General features: G+C 36.9%; 2 protein-coding genes and 3 pseudogenes across 2 annotated transcripts; 3 read left to right on the forward strand and 2 right to left on the reverse strand.

Annotated features, from left to right (window-relative positions):
* Positions 1 to 286: 286 nt before the first annotated feature.
* Positions 287 to 1098, reverse strand: LOC114188391 (uncharacterized). The gene is made up of 4 exons (XM_028076980.1): positions 855 to 1098; positions 636 to 772; positions 455 to 556; positions 287 to 358 (listed from the first exon to the last, which is right to left on the reverse strand). The coding sequence occupies exons 1-4, from the start codon at positions 1096 to 1098 to the stop codon at positions 287 to 289; spliced, it is 555 nt and encodes a 184-aa protein (XP_027932781.1).
* Positions 1099 to 1618: 520 nt separating this feature from the next.
* Positions 1619 to 5617, forward strand: LOC114188399 (protein FAR1-RELATED SEQUENCE 5-like; annotated as a pseudogene).
* Positions 5618 to 7564: 1947 nt separating this feature from the next.
* LOC114164520 (uncharacterized) lies at positions 7565 to 12408 on the reverse strand. Its single transcript, XM_085667178.1, has 12 exons — positions 11277 to 12408; positions 10578 to 10681; positions 9865 to 10482; positions 9658 to 9783; positions 9043 to 9572; positions 8877 to 8958; positions 8715 to 8804; positions 8516 to 8638; positions 8306 to 8434; positions 8108 to 8211; positions 7934 to 8024; positions 7565 to 7844 (listed from the first exon to the last, which is right to left on the reverse strand). The coding sequence occupies exons 5-12, from the start codon at positions 9525 to 9527 to the stop codon at positions 7740 to 7742; spliced, it is 1209 nt and encodes a 402-aa protein (XP_085523304.1). The 5' UTR covers positions 9528 to 9572; positions 9658 to 9783; positions 9865 to 10482; positions 10578 to 10681; positions 11277 to 12408; the 3' UTR covers positions 7565 to 7739.
* LOC114164529 (uncharacterized) lies at positions 11825 to 12355 on the forward strand (annotated as a pseudogene).
* A 5673-nt stretch (positions 12409 to 18081) lies between the features above and the next one.
* On the forward strand, positions 18082 to 18885 carry LOC146888715 (uncharacterized; annotated as a pseudogene).
* The last annotated feature ends 4408 nt before the right edge of the window (positions 18886 to 23293 follow it).

Genomic DNA, 23293 nt, shown 5'->3' on the forward strand with positions numbered 1-23293 from the left:
GTTAGTGCTTGAGGAGGTACCATCAATGCCAGAGGAACCTTGGCCATGGTCAGTCTTCTTGGTCACTATGGAGGGTTTTACAAGTTTTCGCAATAACTCATCAATATTGGGATCCATGCATGGGGGGAGGACAATGTCAGGCCTTTTAGTGGCATGGATAAGCTCATCCGTTGGTTAACATATATCTGCCTTGAAGATCTAGTACCACAGAGTAAAAAAATGTATATAAAGTCAAGGTGTGCGTAACAAATGACAGTATCTCGTTGACAATGTTTTAGATTGTGATTCACACCTTCACAATGTTGCGTACTGTAATGTTGACATAGCAAAGTCGCGGACGGGGACTGAATGCGGCAACCTATTACAACAAGTATTAAACTTACACAAATGTTGTTATAGAATGTTGAAACACCAATATGATTCACTGTTTTAGGTTCACAACATATGTTCTTACTGTGTGCAACAGCAAAACAGCCCCCACTGTGAGGTCTTGTCCGAATTCTGGATTGAGCAGCACCTTCCTATGGACACTAGCCCACACCGTCGCACTGGTATCCTATTGTTGTGTTAAGTTAAAATATTATTTGAAGTATGTCGTCAACCAAAAATACCAAATTTGTGTTTTGTATGCTTACCTTTATATATATTTGCATATCTCCTAGCCCATTAGGCTTACATTGTTTGACAATGCATGCCACAAACGGAAGAATGGTTGTGCATTTGCAACTTCCTAACTGGGTTGCATTTTCAATTTTGCCTTCCTTCAGTAGCCCTGCAGAAATCAGGTTTTTCACCCAAATGTCATTCGTTAACTAATAAATTTGACAAATCTAAAATTATCAGTAACGGAATACCATGGAATTTTATGAACTGCTCTGCCCATAACCATGGATTCGATTTGAAATCTCGTTCGTAAGTTGCGGAGGCAATGTCCAGAGCAAATTTTTGAGTGCTTTCAGGTTGTTCACTGTCCTGATTAATCATTGCTGCTTGGACATTTCCCGCAGGTCCTGGAATCAGTGTTCTTGATGAGTTGCCTCTTTTCACGAATGACTCCAAATCCTGCTCTTCAACATCAAGTCCTTGCCAGGGTTCCATTACCTAACAACGTACGACCAAATTCAAAAAATATATTGAACCCACTAATACAAGGTCGAGAAAAAGCACTTGTACGCTTACAGGAAAAGAAATTTCGAAACCTTATTTCGTCGATCCTTTAGAATTGCAACGAATGAATATAGTGGTGCTTTGTGTTGATGTCTCATAATGGTGAGCCCAGCTACTTAAAGACGGATGAGCCATTACTGCGGACATCACCATAAAGCTATATTGGTGGCAATCTTCAGTGCAAGTAAGTCATTCACCATTATGTTGAAAAATTAATTTTTTTGTCCTTCAGACCTGTTCCATATCCTCATTAATGAAGCACAATGTGTGCAGTATCACAATAAGTAGAAGATGGCATCCGTGTGTCATTTGGTTTTTAGGGTTCAAGTTTACAAAACGTTTATTTTGAAGGAACATAAAATATATACAGCCCTAACATTCGGAGGTGAAGTTGGTGGAAATATTAATGTCTGTCATTTGTAGGCATTTAATTTACCACAACATTCAGGTGATGGAGCCATTTCACTCAGCAGATGACATCGCCTTGGAGGAACATTTCGAAATCCATATACCAAATCAGCAGCCTGAACAAGTACACGTCAAAAGTGGTCTGCCTCACAATGACTCCGGAGATGATATTCCACCCAAAGTACACATGTGTTTTGATAGCTTAGATGATGTAAAACAATTTTATAAAAATTACAGTATTAGAAGCGGCTTTGGTATTCGCACCAGTACTTCAGCACGGGGCGAAGATAATGAAATCAACTACATCAAGTTGGTCTGTTCACGCGAGGGGAATTATATGTCCGCTATTCCTCCAGAATTGAAGACCGTCCCCACTAAAGCAAAACAGTGTAAAGCTTCAATCACCGCAGCAAAGAAAGACGGACAATGGTTCATAAGGAGCATTGTAACTGATCACAGTCATGACATTAGTCCGAAGAAGTCAAGGCTAATACGGGGCAACCGTAAAGTTGATATGCATTCAAGGCAAACTGTTGAGACTAACGATGACGCTGGTGTCCGAATTAACAAAAGTTTCCGGTCTCTTGTGTCTGAAGCAGGTGGATATGAACACGTTAACTTCATTGAACGTGATGTTCGCAACTACATTGGTCAACAAAGGCGATCATTGTGTAAGGATGTGGATGGGCAGGCCCTTCTACGACATTTTTCAAAAATGCGGGAATTAAACAACGACTTCTTCTTTGAAATTGACATGGACGAAGACAACCGTATATGCAATGTTTTTTGGGCCGATGCGCGCAGTAGAGCGGCATCTGAGGATTTTGGTGATGTTGTGTCTTTTGACACCACATATTTGACCAACAAATATGACATGCCTTTCGCTCCTTTTGTAGGTGTTAATCACCATGGACACTCCATTTTGTTAGGTTGTGGTCTAGTATCAGCTGAAGACACAAGGTCGTTCGTGTGGATTTTTGAATTGTGGCTTCGGTGCATGTATAACAAACCACCGGAAGGAATTGTTACCGACCAATGTAAGGCAATGCTTAATGCAATTAGAGAAGTTTTCCCAAATACCAAACATCGATGGTGTCTATGGCACATAATGAAAAAAGTGCCGGAAAAATTGCAAGGTTACACAAATTACAAATCTATCAAGACTGAATTGAAAAGACTAGTGTATGATTCAATCACGATGGGTGAGTTTGAGTTGGGATGGCATGCATTTATTGGACAATATGATTTGACCACAAACGACTGGCTCACTACATTGTTTGACGAGAGACATCATTGGGTTCCTTGCTATCTAAAAAGTCAGTTTTGGGCTGGCATGTCAACCACCCAAAGGAGTGAAGGCCTGAATGCTTTTTTTGATGGGTTCATTAATTCGGGAACTACTTTGTAACAATTTGTTGTGCAATACGACAATGCACTACGGCAAAAAGCAGAAAAAGAATTTGAAGCTGACTTTGCTTCATCCAATACCACAGTTGCATGTGGATCACAATCTCTTATTGAGAGGCAATTTCAACTAGAGTACACGCACGCCAAATTTGCGGAGGTCCAAAACGAATTTAGGGGAAAGATTAATTGTTTCGTGAAAAGGGTGTTCGAAGACGGATGTCTGCTGAAGTATACCGTAAAGGAAGAGTGGTTGTGGGAGGGAAAAAAATACCACAGAATGCATGATGTTGTGCTTGACACACTAACAACAAATATCCAATGTAGTTGTATGTTGTTTGAGTTTAGGGGCATCATGTGTCGTCACAGCTTGTTGACTCTTGGACAAGAAGACATGGAGTGCGTGCCAAAAAAATATGTTCTCCATCGGTGGTCCAAAAATGTTAGGAGGAGGCATAGTGTGATAATAGCGGGATACAATAGAAGTAATGACGACCCACGGATGCAAAGATATAAAATCTTATGCAAGAGGTTTTACGATTTAGCGGAGGTGGCATGTGACTCTGACGCTTCATCAACGATGTTGTGGAATGAGCTGAATTCTATTGCAGAAGGATTAGGTGTCCCTACCAAATCTAATCCTTTTTTACTTACCCAACAAGGTCACATTGAAGACAATAGCGGTCAACATGCAGGTGTCACGAACTGTAGTAATGTTCGCAGCCCAGTACATGTTAAGAGGAAGGGGAGACTGAGAAGTAACAGATTACAATCAACAGTTGAAAAGCTATCAAAGAAAAGGAAAACGAGTGCGGCCAAAAACAAGTCACAAAGAACTTCACAGGTTTGTATTCATGTAGGTGTATGATTATACTTTATTTTAAATTGGTTGGTTATGTATTCAAGAATCGTGTTTGGGATGATTACCAGGAACCTATTGACGTGGATGTGCCCTTAGACTCACAATGTACCCAAATGACAGACGAAGCCAGGATTGGACCATACATTCCGAACAGTGGTTTCATGTCGCTGCTGACATGTATGGAGGCAGAGATTGTTAACAGTCAAGTATCTACCACGAGACTCATTTGACAAGGAAGACGTCATTCGGTTTCCGTGGATTAGTAAGTGTGGTGATGAATTGTTTTTTGGTAGGATAACTCTTTTTTGTGCGTCCTTTTTGTTTTCCAATTTGATGCGCATGAACTACACAAACATGATGACAGTGGATTCATTGTGTTTGGGTATTACATGTGCTTAATTGGTATCCGACAGTGCCCACATTAAAATTTTCATTGTGTTGGGGTTTTGATGTTACCAATATATTAATTGCATAATTATAAATGATTATGAAGTTAGTGGTTGGTATCATTGTTTAGTTGTTCATAAATCCCATTTGAAAATTTAAATTATTGACCTTAATTACATGTTAAACACAAAAACAGAGCAGTTCATAGTTTAACACAAGGGCAGCACGGTCACAATTGTGATTTGAATACATTTATGACTCATCCATAATTGACCGTTGAAAGGAATATGTGTATCCGTTTCCAACCCCTCAGGTCTTCCCATTAAACGGACACGACTTTTGATAACCCCCTACCCACCATTATTTATTGTGACACCCGAACCCTAATGGCAACAAAGTTGAGATTTCGTTTCATAGTTAAGGACAATTTAAGCACCACCAGATCATGGCCGCAAATTTGAGTGAAAGTATGGGGGAAAACAATGTTCGAACACAAGCCTTTCCAGAGACGACGGTATTGTGGACTTTCACCACCATCAACATTCATGGGCAGGTATGCCTTTCAGTTATATTCGCCCATGTCTTCAATCTTTGTAGGGTTCTAAATTCTTTTCTAATGGGGTTCGAAGTTTTATTTGTGCATGTAGAACTTCGCGTATGTCGATCGACATTTTTCTGCGGCATTTGAAAACGAACTGCAGGACCAATGGACTTTAGTTGATACTTTTGGGAACACCTTTGTGGTCACCTACAACATGGATACGTTGAACCCAAAATTAACCAATGGATGGAAAGACCTAGAGAACATATACACTGACCAATTAGTCGACTCATATGTTCAGCTTCGTTACGTTGGAGGCAATCGCTTTCAAATAACATGTTTTGTGGGCCTATGCGAACCACAGAATAAGGAGTCATTTTTGTTAGGTGCTGCAACGCACCCTGGGACAGCCCTATATGCTGTCAAGTTGACGAAATCTCAGGCACAAGCTAGCCATCTGGTAGTATCTATTCCTTAACTTCTTATCTGTTGCTTTCAAAACTGGGACTGCAATTTGGATGTGACCTCATCTGACTCCATGTGTACTTGTGTTATTTCATTGTTTGCAGGACCTCAATGTTCGTTTTGGTGACATCATAAGAAGCCTACAAATGGATGTGGTTTACCTTTTGGCATCAAGAAGCGGAGTAGAGTGCAAACTGCTAGTTTCCCGGAATAAGAGATCAACCAAGTTTGGACAAGGGTGGAGGCAGTTCTGTGTAGACAATCAATTGAAGGAAGGAGACAGACTTGTGTTTGAGGTTGACCATGTTCAGAAACATTGCATAATTGAGGTTTTCATCAATGGATGCAATTGTGATGTCGCCAAGTCCATCAATTTAGACTAATTTCATAATGTCGCATCTATCACTATGTTGTTTGAACAATTATGTTATCCAAGAAAGTTAATTATTTGTTCCCACCTATTGGATCTGTTTGTTTTTGTTATTGGCTTTATGTTACAAACCTCATTCCTAAGTCATTCACTTAGACACTGATTTATTAGAGTTACCTATTTGTGATTGAAGTCGATAGATGGGAGTCGTTGTTACTTAAGCATTATTCGTATTTCATTGGTTAACAAATAAATTCCTTTGCGTCAATAAAGCGTTACCATTTTTCAAATAAATTTATTTCATGTAAATAGACCCACAGAAGACCCCAAATTTATGCCTGGTACAAAACCGGGAAGTTGGCCGTAGGTAAGTGGGGAGTATAGTTTAACTTTTTGAACACTGCTTCAACATTCAACATAAATTATTCTTAAGTAATCTCTTTCGACCTTTAACAATGTTCTTGCGCACTCACGACGTCTAATACACCAATCAAAATTCAATGTCCGCAACTGGGTGGACTTAATATGACCACACAATTTCAATAACACCAGACGCCTATGTGGGGAGCAAGGAAGCTGTACCTGGGGAGTTCAAGCAGAGTTTTCTGAACAGAAGTGCAGGACGTGGACAACAACGAAAAAAAAATTTGGTCAACCGTTATTCCTATTTCATTGGTTAACAAATAAATTCCTTTGCGTCAATAAAGCGTTACAATTTTTCTAATAAATTTATTTCATATAATAGACCCACAGAAGACCCCAAACTTAAACCGGGTACAAAAGCGGGGAGTTAGCCGTGGGTAACTAGGGGGTACAGTATAACTTTTTCAACACTGCTTCAACATTCAACATAAATTATTCTTAAGTAATCTCTTTCGACCTTTGACAATGTTCTTGCGCACTCACGACGTCTAATACACCAATCACAATTCAATGTCCGCAACTGGGTGGACTTAATATGACCACACAATTTCAATAACACCAGACGCCTATGTGGGGAGCAAGGAAGCTGTACCTGGGGAGTTCAAGCAGAGTTTTCTGAACAGAAGTGCAGGACGTGGACAACAACGAAAAAAAAATTTGGTCAACCGTTTTTCCTATTTCATTGGTTAACAAACAAGCGTTATACATTTTAAAATAATTTAATTTCATATGACTCGACCCCCAGAGAAGGTTAAAGATAAACCTGATACAACAGCGGGGAGTTAGCCGTACCTAAATGGGGAGTACAACTGACCTTTTCCAATACTGCTTCAATATTCACTAAACACTATTCTGAAGACCTTATTCATTTGTCATGCGTTAACAAATTAATTATTTCTCATCACCCATCTCTGATTGGTGTGTAGCCTCGATGGACCCCAAGTACAAAGTTGTAACAAAAAAGGGGGAGTAACTTGCCCCTATGTGGGGAGTATAGTTGAAATTTTTCTATAGTACTTCCACGTTGAATCAAAAGTATTCATCAATCGCGTTAGTCGAGCAATGGCCATCATGTAAGTCAATCACAACGTCAATCACAAAGTCCAGTACAGTAATAACCATTGCATTGGATTAATTTTGTGCATTGTCAACAGCAGAAACGGGTAAAAAACATTTGAAGCATATATGGCCACCTATACATACATATGTGGGGAGTAATGGCAAACTTTTTTAATGTTAATAATATTCAATGTCCTCACATATATATTGCATTCATTAACTAGAGACTAAACCAGCGGTTTTTCCTATTTGTTGTGCAATAACTCATAACCATTTGAACCCGCTGTTGTAAGCTGACATAAAATTCTCATCAACACATTCCACAGTATAAAATTATTGGTAGCTGCAGCATATAAATGGACTGACGTGGGTCCTTGTGGTCATCCCACAATATAAACAACATATTACAAAATTTAAATACTCATTTACACTATTCATTCAACTACACAACATTCATTAATTGAAAAAGACTGTTAACACTAGACCTTAATGTTTTAAAACAACTATACAACTATCAATCAACAAGGTAGGATTGTGTTGTCATTAACTCTACAAGTTGATTTGTACAACAAGTTAATGGCCTTCCCAAAAAATGTTAAAAAAGTTCATAGCGTACATTATACCACCCATCCTTTTCAATGCACACCTATGTTCTATAAAAGCGCGTTGTAGTACTGTAGGACTTCTTGCCTGTAGATATTGTCAACATCTAGGATCCAACGCCAAATGTATTGCTGTCTAATCAGTTGAAGTTGTTCCTGCAGAACAACTCACAATTATGTCAATGAAAATACATCAATATTGAACAACATTTATAATAAAAATTCGTGGACTAACCACAACTTACATTAGTGTAATTAGGCATGCTATTGCCATCAAATTGCTTCTGACCATCCCACAACTCCATCATTTGAAGAACAATAATGCCACAATCGTATCTAAACAACACCACAAATATATGTAAATAAACACACTTCATCACCAAACTGCAGTGCAATTAAACAACAAATGATAAACTCACAAGTTCGGTTGAATGGGAGTTATGTCGCAGTGAACTTCAAATTTTGGGCAGTCATGTTCCGAACACTTCATCAACATCCCAAAAAGTAATCCCATATTATGAGCCTACAGTGTCAGAATAATAACGACCCATTAAGTTAACAAACTAGTAATATGTGATAACCTAAACAAAACCAATATCACAATATTGTAATCTTACAACTGCGTTGTCTATTTTTCTACGACTTTTGTTGGAGTGGCCTATCGAATCAAGCACGTACAACTTCTTCTCTTTACAATTGACGACATAACACCACCAATGATCGTCATTCACAATTGGAGCAAACAACTACAACAAAATATGACTACCATCAATTAAGCTACAAACATTGACCAAAAAATTAAAAACATCCTAAATATTAAATCTCACAAAATCAGCAGACAAAATGTCATCTAACACAATCAGTCCTGCACGAAAGTAGGCACCGTAGTCTCTCAATGTCCATTGACGTCTCTTAACAATCATCCTCCGTGAGTCAGTCAGTACATGCGTCTACAATAATAACATACATGATTAGATTATAAATAATCTGAACCAACATAGCAAATTAAACAAACATTTTGTTTACCGTATATAAAGGATTGAAATGTATTCTCTTGACATGACTATATCGACGTCGTTCAAAGAACATCATTGTGCTCGCAGCAAATAGAACAGCCTAAAGAATAGTATGTATTACTAATCCTGACGTTTAATTGTCGGATTGAAATGTTATAAACAATCTTCTTACCATATTGTCCACCTTCTTTCCAGGACCAAAACCCCAACACTCATTCGTACCTAGAATTTGACCATTGATGTTGCAAACCACCCTGCAATAAGAGTTCCGTAATTAAATGTCTAACTTTTAAAAATAACCAAATAAGAACTGTAATACACTAAAATATAACTAATACCTGTTTGGTACACCAAAAACCGTTATACTGCTATACAACTTCATGTAATCAACTTTAAATTGAGTCATTCGTGGCTGTTGTGGAACATAGGGAACTATGGCTTGAAGCGGTTCAACTTCACCAAAAATGCCTCCATGGGATGCACGGTTGACATCAAGGCCTTTCCCCACATCAACACGACTACTTCCTTCAACGACATTTCCATCATCAGCAGGAAGTTGTTCATCAGTGTCACGCTCTCCAACCTCCACCTCCACCTCATAACTGTCGTTGCCCTCCCCATGTTGCACACCCTTGTCAATTCCACCATGACATCGCAATGATATCTCTTCGCGCATCAAAGTCATTTCGTCCTTCATCATCCGTAGCCGTGTTCTATGGGTTCTCAGCCTCTGCAGCAGAACTTTTGTCGAAGCCAACTTTATATCCACATGCGATTTTTCAAACTTTGCTTCGTCACCAAGTTGCAACGCTTCACGAATCATAATATTTTGCTTGTCTTCTTCTCTTAGCCTTCATTCCTAACATATCTAATGAACATGCACACAATAAAATTACTGTTTCACAACAGAAAAAAAATGGTATGAAAAACAAATCGCTGAACAGGAAAAATACTTTGCTCTTCTGGAACAACTTCTCAATCCGTCTTGACTTGAAGTGAACTTCCGGCCACGCCAATATTCTCGGAAAAATTAACTGCAATTCTGGGCCACCCAATGAAAGTCTTTCTACAGCCCAAATCTACAAAAAACAACATGATGCATTATTTCATTTTAAACATTCTACAGATCAACATAATTTAGTAAATGAACTTTACTGTACCTGCAAAACTGGTGATGCACCACTTAAGCAAAGCTCTGCCTGCCCAAGTGCCAGAAACGCCCGACTTAAACTTTTAACTAAAAAACTATGAACTGTCTTACCCCAATTGTAATTGGACAGCCCATCTATATCATCTAAAACACTACAAGGTATGTTACTAATTGTTTTTGAATTTCTAGGAAAGTAAAACACAACAAAACAAACAAATATGTACAAACGACAAACGTTATCAACTTCATTAGAATCACTACCTACCAAACTCTGAATTATTTCAATAATGGTTTTAACAGTTACTATTTTGTCTTGCAAAAGTCCACCCACTACCCCACAAACAGTTTTATCAAAATCTACATCTAACCCAACAACAGACAATTCTAAAGACATGCAAATGTCCGCACAAGTAAACGGGATTGACCGTTGCATGACACGAAAAGATTCCTGAGCAGGTAGTCAACGCTTCAATAACTCAAGCAAAAGAGGGTTACATATCTTTAATGGTTCTTGCATGTCCAAACACCATTTGAATGGTGTACCCTGAATCCTTTCGCGATGCCTATCTAAGATTATCCCATTCATTTGGCCAATCCACTTTGTCTGACAAAAAGTACGCAATCGAGCCTAACATTCAAAAAATTTTAAAAAATTAATACTTTATTAACATTTTTACAAAAAAATCCTGTCAATCCAGTCTACAAAGTACAACATAAAAATACCTTCTCATTCAATCCACATTCACCAGCCATAACTTTGTGATGACAAACTACTCCGGCCAATACGTTTTCATGGACAAAGGATCTTTCACTAACCCTCAAACAACCTGAAAAGAAGATGATATTCAAAGGTTACACATAATATTTTTCTCTTCTTCTTTTGCTAATCACCAACAATTATGGTTATCTACTGCAAAAGTTTTATGACAATAATGAAACTGCCACACAAAGGAGAACTCTAAAGTAACCAAACCAACATTATGGGGATGTAATCACAAAGCAGATTGTATATCTTACACAACACGAAATACATCACATGGTTGATCAGACTCACATTTTTAACCTCCCACTATGGAAACCCTAGAAATCAAATACAAATGACGAAACCGCCAAAAATTTAACAATACAGACAAAAACAAACGAGAACACACATACGCACTTACAAAACATGTGGTTTGTTCCAAATTTTGAAGTACCTAAACCGCTATTACAGACAACACCCAACAACAAAAATGGGTCCTCAAAAATACACTAACATTCATCCTAACACCACCAAATCACTTTTCCCCAACAACATCAAAAACGAACATGTAGAATAGCAACTTGTTCCCAAAAAAATTAAAAAAATTAACGATAAGGAGAAAAACTTTATCATCAACCAACACATTAAGCAAATGTGAAATGGGAGGAAAAGAAACTTACAATGCAACACAAACGACCACCACACGGCTGTCGCCGACCAAGCAGCGTCGATTAAGAATTCCAAATACACTACCCACTTCAAAAATGACGTCTTCTGGATGGTAGGGACGGTATCCAATTTCTTCGACAACGACCCTCCACTTTCTCACCGGCGAAATGGTTGCCGCTGCCTCACTTTCGACCTTCTCTCTCTTCACTCTCAAACTGCACAACAGACCGCCTCAATTCCCCCCCTTTTTCTCTTAACTTTCTCTCTCTAAAGGACATTTAACATAAGCGTTGTTTCTCTCTTGGCTGCACGTGCGAAGATACATTTTCAGTTTTTAAAAATTAAAAAAACCCCTGCCACGTCAGATGTGTCAAATCCTTGTCAAAAAATTTTGTTGGAATATCATTATCCTTTTTGTTTTGGTAACAACAGTAAGTTTTTTGTCGTAACAATTGGCGTCTGCCATAAACTTCTGTTACGCATCCGACCATAAACTGGCCACGATCACCGTTCAGGTTTTGCCAGAGCCAACAACGAACCTCAACCTCCTCTCTACACTATGACGGACCGTGAGCGTGAACGTGACCGTGACTGAACTCCGGACAGAGAAAGATAACGAAGACGAGACAAGGACGACCGCGACCGCGAGCGAGAGAAAAGTGACCGCTCCCACTCGTGAAGCTACCATCGGACGCCCACCCCCGAGCTTCCGAGGATGCGCCACCAGAGAGAGTTCGTGGAGGAGGAGCACAAAAAGACGAAACAAGCGGTGTCAGACTTCGTGGATGGTATCACTAAGGAGTGGCAGCAAAAACAAAAGGAGAACAGAGGAGAAGCTGAGGGCAACGAGGACGAATTGGAGATGATGAAGATGCTAGAGATTCCGGTCAGATTTAACTCCACCAAGGGAAAACTAGTTCCTGGTGCCGATGTCAGCAGCGTCAGAGCCGTCACACAGCGCCAATCGCACCAGTAGATGAACCTCTGTTGTGGTTTCAATCATCCATTGCTTGCTGAAGAGGAATCGCAGGTTATTTATTTTTTTAGCTTTGCCCGAGAACTCATGGCTGCAGCATGCAACCTGACGTAAGGAGAGAGGAACTCAACTCTTTCACCATGTTTATGCCTCTTCCGCAAGGTGCCTGCAATCAAGGTAGTACCAATAACTGCAAAAGTGGAGCCATACAATTAAGGCAGTAACTATAACTGCGAAAGTGGTCTTGTTGTAGCTCTTCCACTAAAAAAATCATCCAAATTTTGAAAGGTAAAATGTTGCATTATTATTTTATTAAAAAAAAATTACCTTTTCACAATTTTTTTCCCCCAAACTTAACAAAGTTTCTAAAAGTGGAATTAAAGTAGGTTAAAGTTTTATTTTTTTAATAATATTTTTTACCTAAATAAAAAAGTTTGTCAAAACTTTGTTCAAAAAACTTTGTCAACCTATAATAGTTCTATTAAAAAATATATTTCAAAATGGAATTAGGAACTAAGATTTTGCAATCATTTCCCGAATAAAACAAATTTCATCATTAATATTTATTGGATATTGTTTCTGTCCATTATTAATTATTAATAAGCATGTATACTTTTCTACGAATACAAACATATTTATATATAAAAGCTTTTTCTTATTTTCTTATTTTTACAAGCTTTAAGTATTATACCTATAAAAGTCATTTACCTAGTTAAAATATTATGAACTTTTTATATATAGCAACTATTTATCTTGATTAATAAATAAATTTATTTTAACAAATATTATAATTGTTATATATAATTTGAGTTATATTTTCTGAAAGACTTTTGTAGCTATATTTAAAGTTCATCCTATAGATTAATTTGACAAACCTCGAGCTCGGTTTGGGGTGCTGAAGAGTCGTTAAAGTCACAAACCTCGTGCTCAGCTTCGGAGTGATGAAGAGTCGTTGAAGCAACAAACTTTGAGCTTGGCTTCGGGTAATGAAGAGTCATTAAAACGAAAAACCTCGAGCTCGGCTCGGGAGCTATGGAGAGCCATTAAAACGACAAAGCTCGAGCTTGGCTTGGGGGTGGTGAAGAGTCGATTCAAGTGACGATCCCCTACAAAACCAAGACTTCTTTTTTCAGCCTTTATGCCTCAAATACGAATGCTCAAGGCTAGGGGGTTGTGTACCGTCCTAGTCGTGTGGGGCCTGACCCGATTCATAAAGATGGATAAGACATCCCAAAGCTGACCTAAAGTCTATGGGCCCAGGAATTGGGCCTAAGTTTATCTTGTTATTAGTTGATATATAATTAAGATATTTTGTATAGGAGAGATATTTTGGTCAGTCGATTATTAAATTTGTAACTACTTTGCCTATAAAAAAAGGTTAAATCCCAAGGCTAGGGGAAACATTTTCTGGCCTTAGTGCTTTAATTCTTCATTTTTGTTTCGGTAAGAGCACTAAGTTTTTTGTCGTAACAGTCTCTAATTAGTTAGTGACCACTTTAGTGATCAATTATAATTTTTTCTTTATAATAGGAACTATTTTAGTAACTAATAATTTTTAATTTTGTAAATTGGTATCTAAATTGGTCACTATAGTGACCAACTATTTTTGGTTTCTAAAATTGGTTTCTAATTGATGATTTTCTTGTAGTGTCTCTTCTTCCATTATGCAATCTTCCCATGTATTCAAAGGTTACTCACTTAATTAACATCAAATCCCTTTATTACATCGACATTTAACTTGATGATTTAATCGGCCTTAAGCCTATCATTACATAGTCCCTTTAGCCTTAATCTAAAAGAGCGTAAGGCTAAAAGGATCTTTTCCGAACACCACCACAATTGAAAAATGGCTAACACCACACAACCCCCTTAGCCTTAGCCTAAAATAGTGTAAGGCTACAAAATTTGCATCTTTATTCCATCATTAGTTTTCTTTTACCTTTGTTTAACAATGTAAGTTATTTTTTTGGGCACTTTGATAAGGCACCATCTTTAGGCGCCTCGAAAGGTTACCTTCGGGCACATTAAGAGGTTACTCACTTGCTTTTTAGGGTGACTATTGCTCCTTTTTGCCTTTTGGAAGATTGTTGCACCTTATTTTTTAGGAGACAAATAACTTCCATAGAAGAAAGTTCGTAGGAGACTAATTGCTCCTTTAGTAGAAAGTTCATAGGGGACTAGTTTCTCCCTTAAAAATAATTTCATAGGAGTCTAGTTACTCATTTAGAAAAAAATTCATAAGAGATTAATTATTCCTTTAGAAGAAAGTTCATAGGAGACTTGTTGCTTCATAGGAGACTAATTGCTCCTTTAGAAGAAAATTCATAGCAATCCAGTTGCTCCCATAGAAGAAAACACATAGGAGACTAATTGCTCTTTTAGTAGAAGTTCATAGGAGACTAGTCGCTCCCTTAGAAGAAAATTCACAGGAGATTGATTGCTCCTTTAGAAGAAAATTCATAAGAGACTAGTTGTTCCTTTAGAAGAAAATTCATAAGAGACTAGTTGCTCCCTTAGAAGAAAATTCACAAGAGTTTGATTACTCCTTTAGAAGAAAATTCATAGGAGACTAATTACCCCTTTAGAAGAAAATCCAAAGGTGACTAATTGCTTCTTTAGTAGAAAGTTCATAGGAGACTAATTGCTTCTTTAGTAGAAATTTCATAGGAGACTAGTTGCCCCCTTAGAAGAAAATTCATAGGAGACTGCTTGGTCCTTTAGAAGAAAATTCATAGGACTCTAGTTGTTCTTTTAGAGGAAAATTCATAGGAGTCTAATTACTCCCTTAGAAGAAAATTATTAGGAGACTAATTGATCCTTAGAAGAAAATTCATAGGAGACCAGTTGTGTAAAACCCGAGAAATTTAAATAATTAAATAAATAATTATTTAATAAATGCGGGTAGTGGAATTCTTTATGGAAATTAATGCTAACTGTCATGATGCGGAAAAGTATTAGCTCAAGTGGTTGAGAGTAGTTGATTGTGTTGGAAGGACTTAAGTTTGAGTCTTATGTATGCCAATTGTGTGTTATTTAATGGTATTATTTTTACACACACACCCCCATATATATATATATATATATATATATATATAGGAGCATGATACGGAGGTATACAACTCTAAATTTATAGAAATTATCATGAAACTTGCATTGGTTGAATTCCTTGTGCACTTAATTTGATATTGGAGGGTGTGGGTTCGAACCTTGGCTTAAGCGAAATAACTCTTTTTTGCTAAATTCAATTTTTGGCATTAATGTGAAGAGGATTGATCAAATTAAGCAAGGAATCCAGGTTATGGGAGCTCCAATCTATGATGTTGATATTATTATATGATTGTGTGTTGTGTTTGATGACCACGATGCAATTCTTGCTATTTTGCTTGAGTTTCATCGAGTTATTGGAATTTTCCAAAAATCGCCTACTGTAGAACCCTATATTCTGAGTTTCTTGAAGAACCGCCTGTCAGTGAGATGCTGTTCGCCAAGCGACGCGAACTGGGTTCTCCAGTTTGCTGCCCTTTTGATTTTTGTGTGTGTTGTTGTTGTTGTTGCTTGTATGAACCTTGATGTATACTCGAGTGTTGGGAATTAGTAAACAAGGTCTATGTGTATGATGGATTGCTATTATAAGGTGATAGAGGACTATCCCAAGATTCCATACAAGAAGAACTTGAAGATGAACTTTTGGGTTTTCTTTTAGAAATTAGTTATGTTTTATGTTTTTGGGTTTTGAGCTTTCTTTTATAGTTAGTTTATACTTTTATGTTTTGGGCTTGGGCCTTCTTGTAGGGTTTGCAGGTTTGCTTAAACTTATGTGCCTATAAATAAAGGTACTAAAAACTGATGTAGACACTTTTAGTCATATATTGAATTTGATTTTCATTAAAGAGAGGGTTCTCTTTGTTCTTGGCTTAGGCCTATGGTTCTTATCAAAGATTAACATCTTTGTGGCGAATCTTCACTTGACTTATCAATCTGCTAGATTGTGGCGTCCTCCATCTCTGTCTTATTCCGCGTTCTTATCTGATTTATTCGTGTCGTGCCTCTTGAGGATTCAAGTTCAGAAACGATCATACTCTTTCCTGGATAGGATCGTATCATCTGGTATCTAGAGCAAGGTTCTGGTTTGAATTTCCTCTTCTATGTTATTTTTCTGTCATATGAAAAAAAAACTACAATTTGTCAATGTCTGCTTGTTTTGTGTTTTGTTTTAAATTTTATTTGTTTCATTTGTAAGGAGTAAAACCCTTAAGGTTGTTTCCAATTTGGTTGATTTTTTTTTATTTGGCCTTTTTTTCTATTCTTTATTTAAATTGTGTATTTCTACATTTGATTCGTGGAAATTATTTATTTTTGTGTTTGGGATGTGCAAGTACACTTGCTTTTGATTTACATGAGTATGAGGTTTTGAAGGATCAATTGTTTAAGTTTATTTTTTTTTTGAACTGAAAAAAAAAACAAAAAAAAAATATTGTGGATCAAGTCCAAAGGAAACAAATATATATTGAAAAAAAAAGTAGAAAAAGAAGGATCCAAACAAAAGTGGGAGTTCAACACAACTTTTATTGCAATTAATTTGTGATTTATTAATATCTACTTGCAATTAGTCTTTCTCTTAGAGTCTCCGTGTTGTCTCATTTAAATCTCTTTGGTAGTCCTATTATTTTCTAACTTTCTAATTTTAATTTTCTTGTTTTGGTCTTTCTCTTAGAGTCTCCGTGTTATCTCATTTAGATCTCTTTGGTAGTCCTATTATTTTCTAATTTTAATTTTCTTATTTTGTGTCTTTAAAATTCCTTGAAGTTTTGTCTAGAGTTTTGAATTTTCTTTGTCCTCTCAAGTCAAGATTTATATCTCGCAACATTTTTAACATTGTTTGTTCACTCTTTGCTTAAGTTACTAGAGTTCTTTGTCAAGCCCTAAAGGGAATTTGAGTGGTAAAAGACAAGAGAGTACATTCCAGAAAAGCCTATAAGTGTGATACACGAGTGAAAAATTGAGTGAAACACTTAGCAGAGTGGTGAGGTCCAAAAAAAAATATTGTTGCTAACATTGCTTGTAGGGCATGACTTCTTCCCAAAATAGTGAGCCTCTATCACCTAAGACTACGACACTTATGGTTGCACTTGATAAGCTCACATTACAAATGAATCAAATGCAACAACACAATCAACAACAGTTCGAAAGGCTCCAAAAGTTTAATGAAGATGTGAGCGTCAGATTAGAGGGAGTGGAGAGAAGAAGAAGGAGACATGATGATTCAGACCATTCTTCTCATAATGATGAAGCGACACATGTATTTAGGCCACGGCGAGGCCAAAGACGTGAGGCATTTGGGAACCACATGCTTAGGAGGGATAATGATGAGGAGGAGCATGATTTTAGGCTAAGACAAGGCCAAAGACGAGAGGAGTTCAAGAACCACACACCTCGAAGAGATAAGATGTGGAAGAAGATTATAATTCCTAAATTTAATGGAGCTAATGACCCGGAAGCTTACCTAGCATGAGAAATGAAGCTTGACCAAATCTTCAACTCTTACGATTATGAGGATGATGATAAGGTGTTTATGGCTTCCTTGGAGTTTGAAGGCTATGCTATGAATTGGTGGAATCAAATCACCGTGGACATAGCTAGAAGAAGGCGGTTGCCAATTTCTACATGGGAGCAATTAAAGGTAGCTATGAAGGAAATATTTGTGCCTCCTTATTATAAAAAAAGAGATCTTCAACAAATTACGAAGACTTACACAGGGAAATAAGAGTGTTGAAGAGTATGTTCAAGAGATGGAGGTCACCTTGATGAAAGCTGAAGTGGAAGAAACACAAATGGCTACAATGGCTAGATTCTTGAATGGATTAAATAGGGAGATTCAAGATGTGGTGGAAATGCACCATTATGAGACCTTGGAGGATCTTATTCACCAAGCCACCATAGTGGAACAACAGCTCAAGAGACGAAGCGCCTATAGGAAGTCATCCACCTCATGGAGAGATACAGAGAAATATAATAAGGAGGAAGCTACTTCTACCATTCCTAAATCTAAGGAGAAGGAGTCCTCACATGGTAAAGTAACTTCTATAGCTAGTAATAATGATTCTTCACGTTCTAGTGCAATAAAATGTTTTAAATGTTTGGGTAGAGGACATATCGCAGCTGAATGTCCCAACAGAAGAACTATGATGTTGTTGGCAAATGGTGAGTACATTAGTGAGCATTCCGCGGGTGAATCATCTAAATCATCTAGTAGTGATGAGGAGGAAAAGGAGTGTGAAGTCCCCCCTGTGGAGGGAGATCTCTTGATGGTTAGGCGGTTGTAGGGTAGTATGAATAAGGAGGAAGATGAGACCCAAAGAAGAAATATTTTCCATTCTAGATGTATGGTTAAAGGAAAGGTGTGTTCACTCATCATTGATGGAGGAAGTTGTACAAATGTAGCTAGTAAACGGCTAGTGGAAAAGCTTGGTTTGGTGACATCTATGCACCCTAGTCCTTATACTTTGCAATGATTGAGTGAGGATGGAGAATTGGTGGTAGATAAGCAGGTGAACATTGCTTTCTCTATTGGTAAATATGTCAATGAGGTAGTATGTGATGTGGTACCTATGGAGGCGAGTCACTTGTTGTTGGGGAGGCCTTGACAATATGATAGAAAGGTAACCCATGATGGTCTAACCAATTATTCTTTCCTGTTTAAGGGGCAAAAGGTGTCCCTAACACCTTTATCTCCTAGAGAAGTTTGTGAGGATCAAATTAAGAAGAGAGTCAGAAGAGAGCAAGACAGAAAAGAAGGAAGAGAGAAAATTCCAGAAAAAGGCAAGAAAAAGGAAGGTAAAAAAATAAGGAGTGATAAAAGCCTTTTATTGAGATAAAAAGAAATAAACAGAGTGTTGATTAAGAAACAACCCTTATATTTGCTTATGCCTAACAATATTTGTCTCTCTTCTGTGCAAGCTTATTTGTCTTTAGGTATGAAGCAACTTCTCAAAAAGTATGATAATGTCTTTCCTAAAGACATCCCTCATGGTTTACCTTCTAAAAGGGGTACTGAGTCTAATATGGATCTCATTCAGGGTGCATTCCTTCCTAATAGGCTAACCTATAGGAGTAACACAAAAGAAACTAAAGAGATACAGAAGCATGAGGCGCAACTTATGGACAAAGGATCGGTTCAGGAAAGTTTGAGTCCCTATGCTATTCTAGTCATTCCGGTACCTATGAAAGATAGATTGGGGTGGATATGCAATACCTGCAGGGCCATCAAATATATCATTATAAGTTGCGTATTTGACCTGGGAGGACCTTTCAGAATTCGGGACGAATTCTCTCCAAACAGGGGAGAATGATAAAGAATCTTCAAGTGAGACGAATGAGACGAATGAGACGAATTTGAGGACAAATTCTCTTTAAGAAGGAGGGTACGATAGAAGTCTATTTCCTAAACTTCAAGTGGTACGAATTTATGGACAAATTCTCTTCAAGAAGGAGGGAATGATAGAGGACTATCCCAAGATTCCATACAAGAAGAACTTAAAGATGAACTTTTGGGTTTTCTTTTAGAAATTAGTTATGTTTTATGTTTTTGGGTTTTGAGCTTTCTTTTATAGTTAGTTTATACTTTTATGTTTTGGGCTTGGGCCTTCTTGTAGGGTTTGCAGGTTTGCTTAAACTTATGTGCCTATAAATAAAGGTACTAAAAACTGATGTAGACACTTTTAGTCATATATTGAATTTGATTTTCATTAAAGAGAGGGTTCTCTCTGTTCTTGGCTTAGGCCTCTAGTTCTTATCAAAGATTAACATCTTTGTGGCGAATCTTCACTTGACTTATCAATCTGCTAGATTGTGGCGTCCTTCATCTCTGTCTTATTCTGCGTTCTTCTCTAATTTATTCGTGTCGTGCCTCTTGAGGATTCAAATTCAGAAACGATCATACTCTTTCCTGGATAGGATCGTATCATAAGGAGTTGATACTAATATAATCAAAGCATGAATCCGGTATGATGTATGTATATTAAGAGAGGTCAAGACGAGGGTTTGGGATTGTGATTGGGGTATTAGGATTCATATAAGTGCAGGAAAAATCTGGGCAGAACCCAGAAACGCATGCGGCGCCTGGCGTCATGTGAACGACCACCAGACGATACCTTAGTTCAGCCTGGATATTTTGATTTTTGCTTGTGATGCGCGTTATTGGGTGTTATGTTGGATGATTTAGTAGGTATGATATGTATTAGTTGGGCGGTCTGGAACCATGTTTCGCCTAGCAATGTGAGATGCGTGCCAGGCGGTTTTGGGTGTAGAGTTGGTTTGAGTGGAGGATTTCTACATAGCTTTGGATGCTTGTCTTGATGTGATGCTTTGGTTGGGGGCCCAGTTACGAGTGTAACTTATATTGGGGTAACACGTAGCCACTCAAGGTTGTAGCCTGATGGTTTAGGAAGTCTAATGGAGTGTGCGAGATCGTGGCTAGTACGGCGAGGTTTCGGATGATTGCCCTCTTCAGTGCATCAGATAGAGTTTTGGTAGTCTGGGGACAACTACGGACTTCGGTTCGTTTTGGGGAACTCCACTTGGTATCACGGTTTGTAGTCGTGGCAATTTATTCCCGCGTGTGGACTATTAGGTGGTGGCCTGTAGTCCGAGGGGCGAGTAGACATTCATGCAGCAAAGATCGATCAGTGTACTCACCAAAATGTGTAAAATCAAGAGGCTCCGAACATAAAGGTTGGAAATGGAGGAACTAAGAAATGAGAAATGCTAACTTTGGTTATAGTTTTGGGATGCTTTAATTACTATCATCTTTTATTTGTTTATTTACATGAGCTCACCCTATCCGTGTGTGTTTGAGGATGATCATGTAACATGGGAGCAGATGTTGTTGCAGGTGAGCGTGTGGATGGTTAGCGATGAAGTGGGGAACAACTATGGGAGATTTAGTAGTTTTCTTATATAAAAGTTGTAAACTATTTTGTATTGGCTTTATAAACACTTTATAATTGTTATAGTTGAACACCACATATATATTTCAGTTTGGCGCGTTGAAATAAATATTTTAAATTTTCCCGCATTTTAGGAAAGAAGTTCTTAATAAATGAGGTTATTCATATATTCTCTGAATTTTTATTTTTAATTAAGTAATTTTCGGCTAGGATGTTACAAGTTGCTCCCTTAGAAAAAAATTCATAAGGTACTAGTTGCTCCCTTAGAAGAAAAATCATAGCAGACTAATTGCTCTCTTAGAAGAAAGTTCATGGAAGACTGATTGTTCCCTTAGAAGAGAATTCATAGGAGTCTAGTTACTCCCTTAGAAGAAAATCCATAGGAGACTAAATACTCTTTTAGTATAAAGTTCATAGGAGACGAATTGCACCCTTAGAAGAAAATCATCTTTGAAGGTTACTCTGGGTATCTTAAGAGGTCACCCATTTTCTTATGGTGGAGCACCTTGAAAAGTTGTCCTCAAGCGCCTTAAGTAGTTGCCAATAATTTTTTGTTGGTTCATATTCTTTTTTTTTCTTATCTGAATTCATGTTGTCATTGCAATTTCACATCGAATCAAATATTCTACATGTAATTTTCTTCTTTTGTTTTTTTTAATTATTTGTAGAACAAGTCATAATACTAAATTAATAATAACACTTCACCAAATCCATTATAAATTTCAACTTATCACCAACAAAATCCTACACAATTAAGAAATAACATAGTATGACCACTTCATGCTACAAAACCTTAAATTTTGTAATTTCTTTGAATTATTATAAGATAATAATGAAAAGAAAAATAAGTAGATGCTCCATTCAATAAGTGGTGTTTCAATGGTGGTCTTGCAAAACATTCGTTTTGCTCAGAACATATCTATTTATATTCTCAAATGTATTTTCTACGACACATTTTTTTACTTTTTAAAATAATATTTTCACTTTTAATGTTCTAAAAATGTACTCCCCAAAATTTCAAAAAAAAAAAAATAATTATATTCTATAATTTAAAAAGAGAGTTTTTTTTTTCTTTCTAAAATATTAAAATCCAAGAGTGTCCAAAATAAATTTTACAGAGTACTAGATGAATTGCATTTACGGTAGTAATTTTAAATCTTTTAAAAAGTAAAAATGATATCCTTACCAGAAAGATGTCCATCTTCTCTAGATTTGAATAACTTATGTAAAATAACAAAATATTTAGACTAGGTAAATCAGAGTTTACAATTTTATCAGTTAAAGAACGTGGAATAAGACAGAAATGGAATGCGCCACAATATAGTAGATCGATAAGCAAAGGAAGATTCTCCACAAAGAGTTTCCTCTTTGATAAGAACCCAAAGTAAAAAGGATAGATGCCATTGATATCGCTGTCATTAAGCGATCAAATTACGACTACTTAACTTTAGGAACTTCAGTATTGCCAAGTTAGTAGTGAACAAACTAGTTAGGGTTAAGTTTACCCTAAGTCGTCTCTCAATGAATACAGAATTGATTTCAAATATTTGAGTTTTATAAAAGTCTATCCTAAATGCAATTAAAACTAGTAACTATAAAAATATGGGGTTTTGATATGTAAAGAATGAATGTCACACAAATAAAAGATTGTAAACACAGTAATAGAAAATAGGTCAATTCCATTGCTTTTTCAAAATAGGATTCTTCATCTGTTATCTAAAGATTATTGTTAAATTAAATATTATTGTTGATTTACAATTCAATCAATGTAAAGTCTCAATTCATTTGTTGGCATTCTCACTTTTAATCAAAGTACAGTCTCAATTAAAAGTGAGAATTTTTAGATTATCCATAGTAAATTCAACCGAAGTACAGTCTCAATTAAATTTTACTATGTCTAAGCATGTCTATTCCTTTGTTTCCTCAACAAATAGAAAACTTAATAAATCAAAGTAAAGTCTTGACTAATTTTGGCAAAAACTTATTTAATCAAATGAAAGTTTCTAAATAAAATCATAGTAAAATCTCAATTGAATTTAAAATCCCTTTCACTCATATGATTAGCATGCGTGTAGATTTAAAATCATTATTTTCTATTCAATTCAGA

Source organism: Vigna unguiculata, chromosome 1 (assembly GCF_037176805.1).
Source record: "Vigna unguiculata cultivar grain cowpea cultivar isolate G323 ecotype 2 chromosome 1, ASM3717680v1, whole genome shotgun sequence".
NCBI classification, from domain to species: Eukaryota; Viridiplantae; Streptophyta; class Magnoliopsida; order Fabales; family Fabaceae; genus Vigna; species Vigna unguiculata.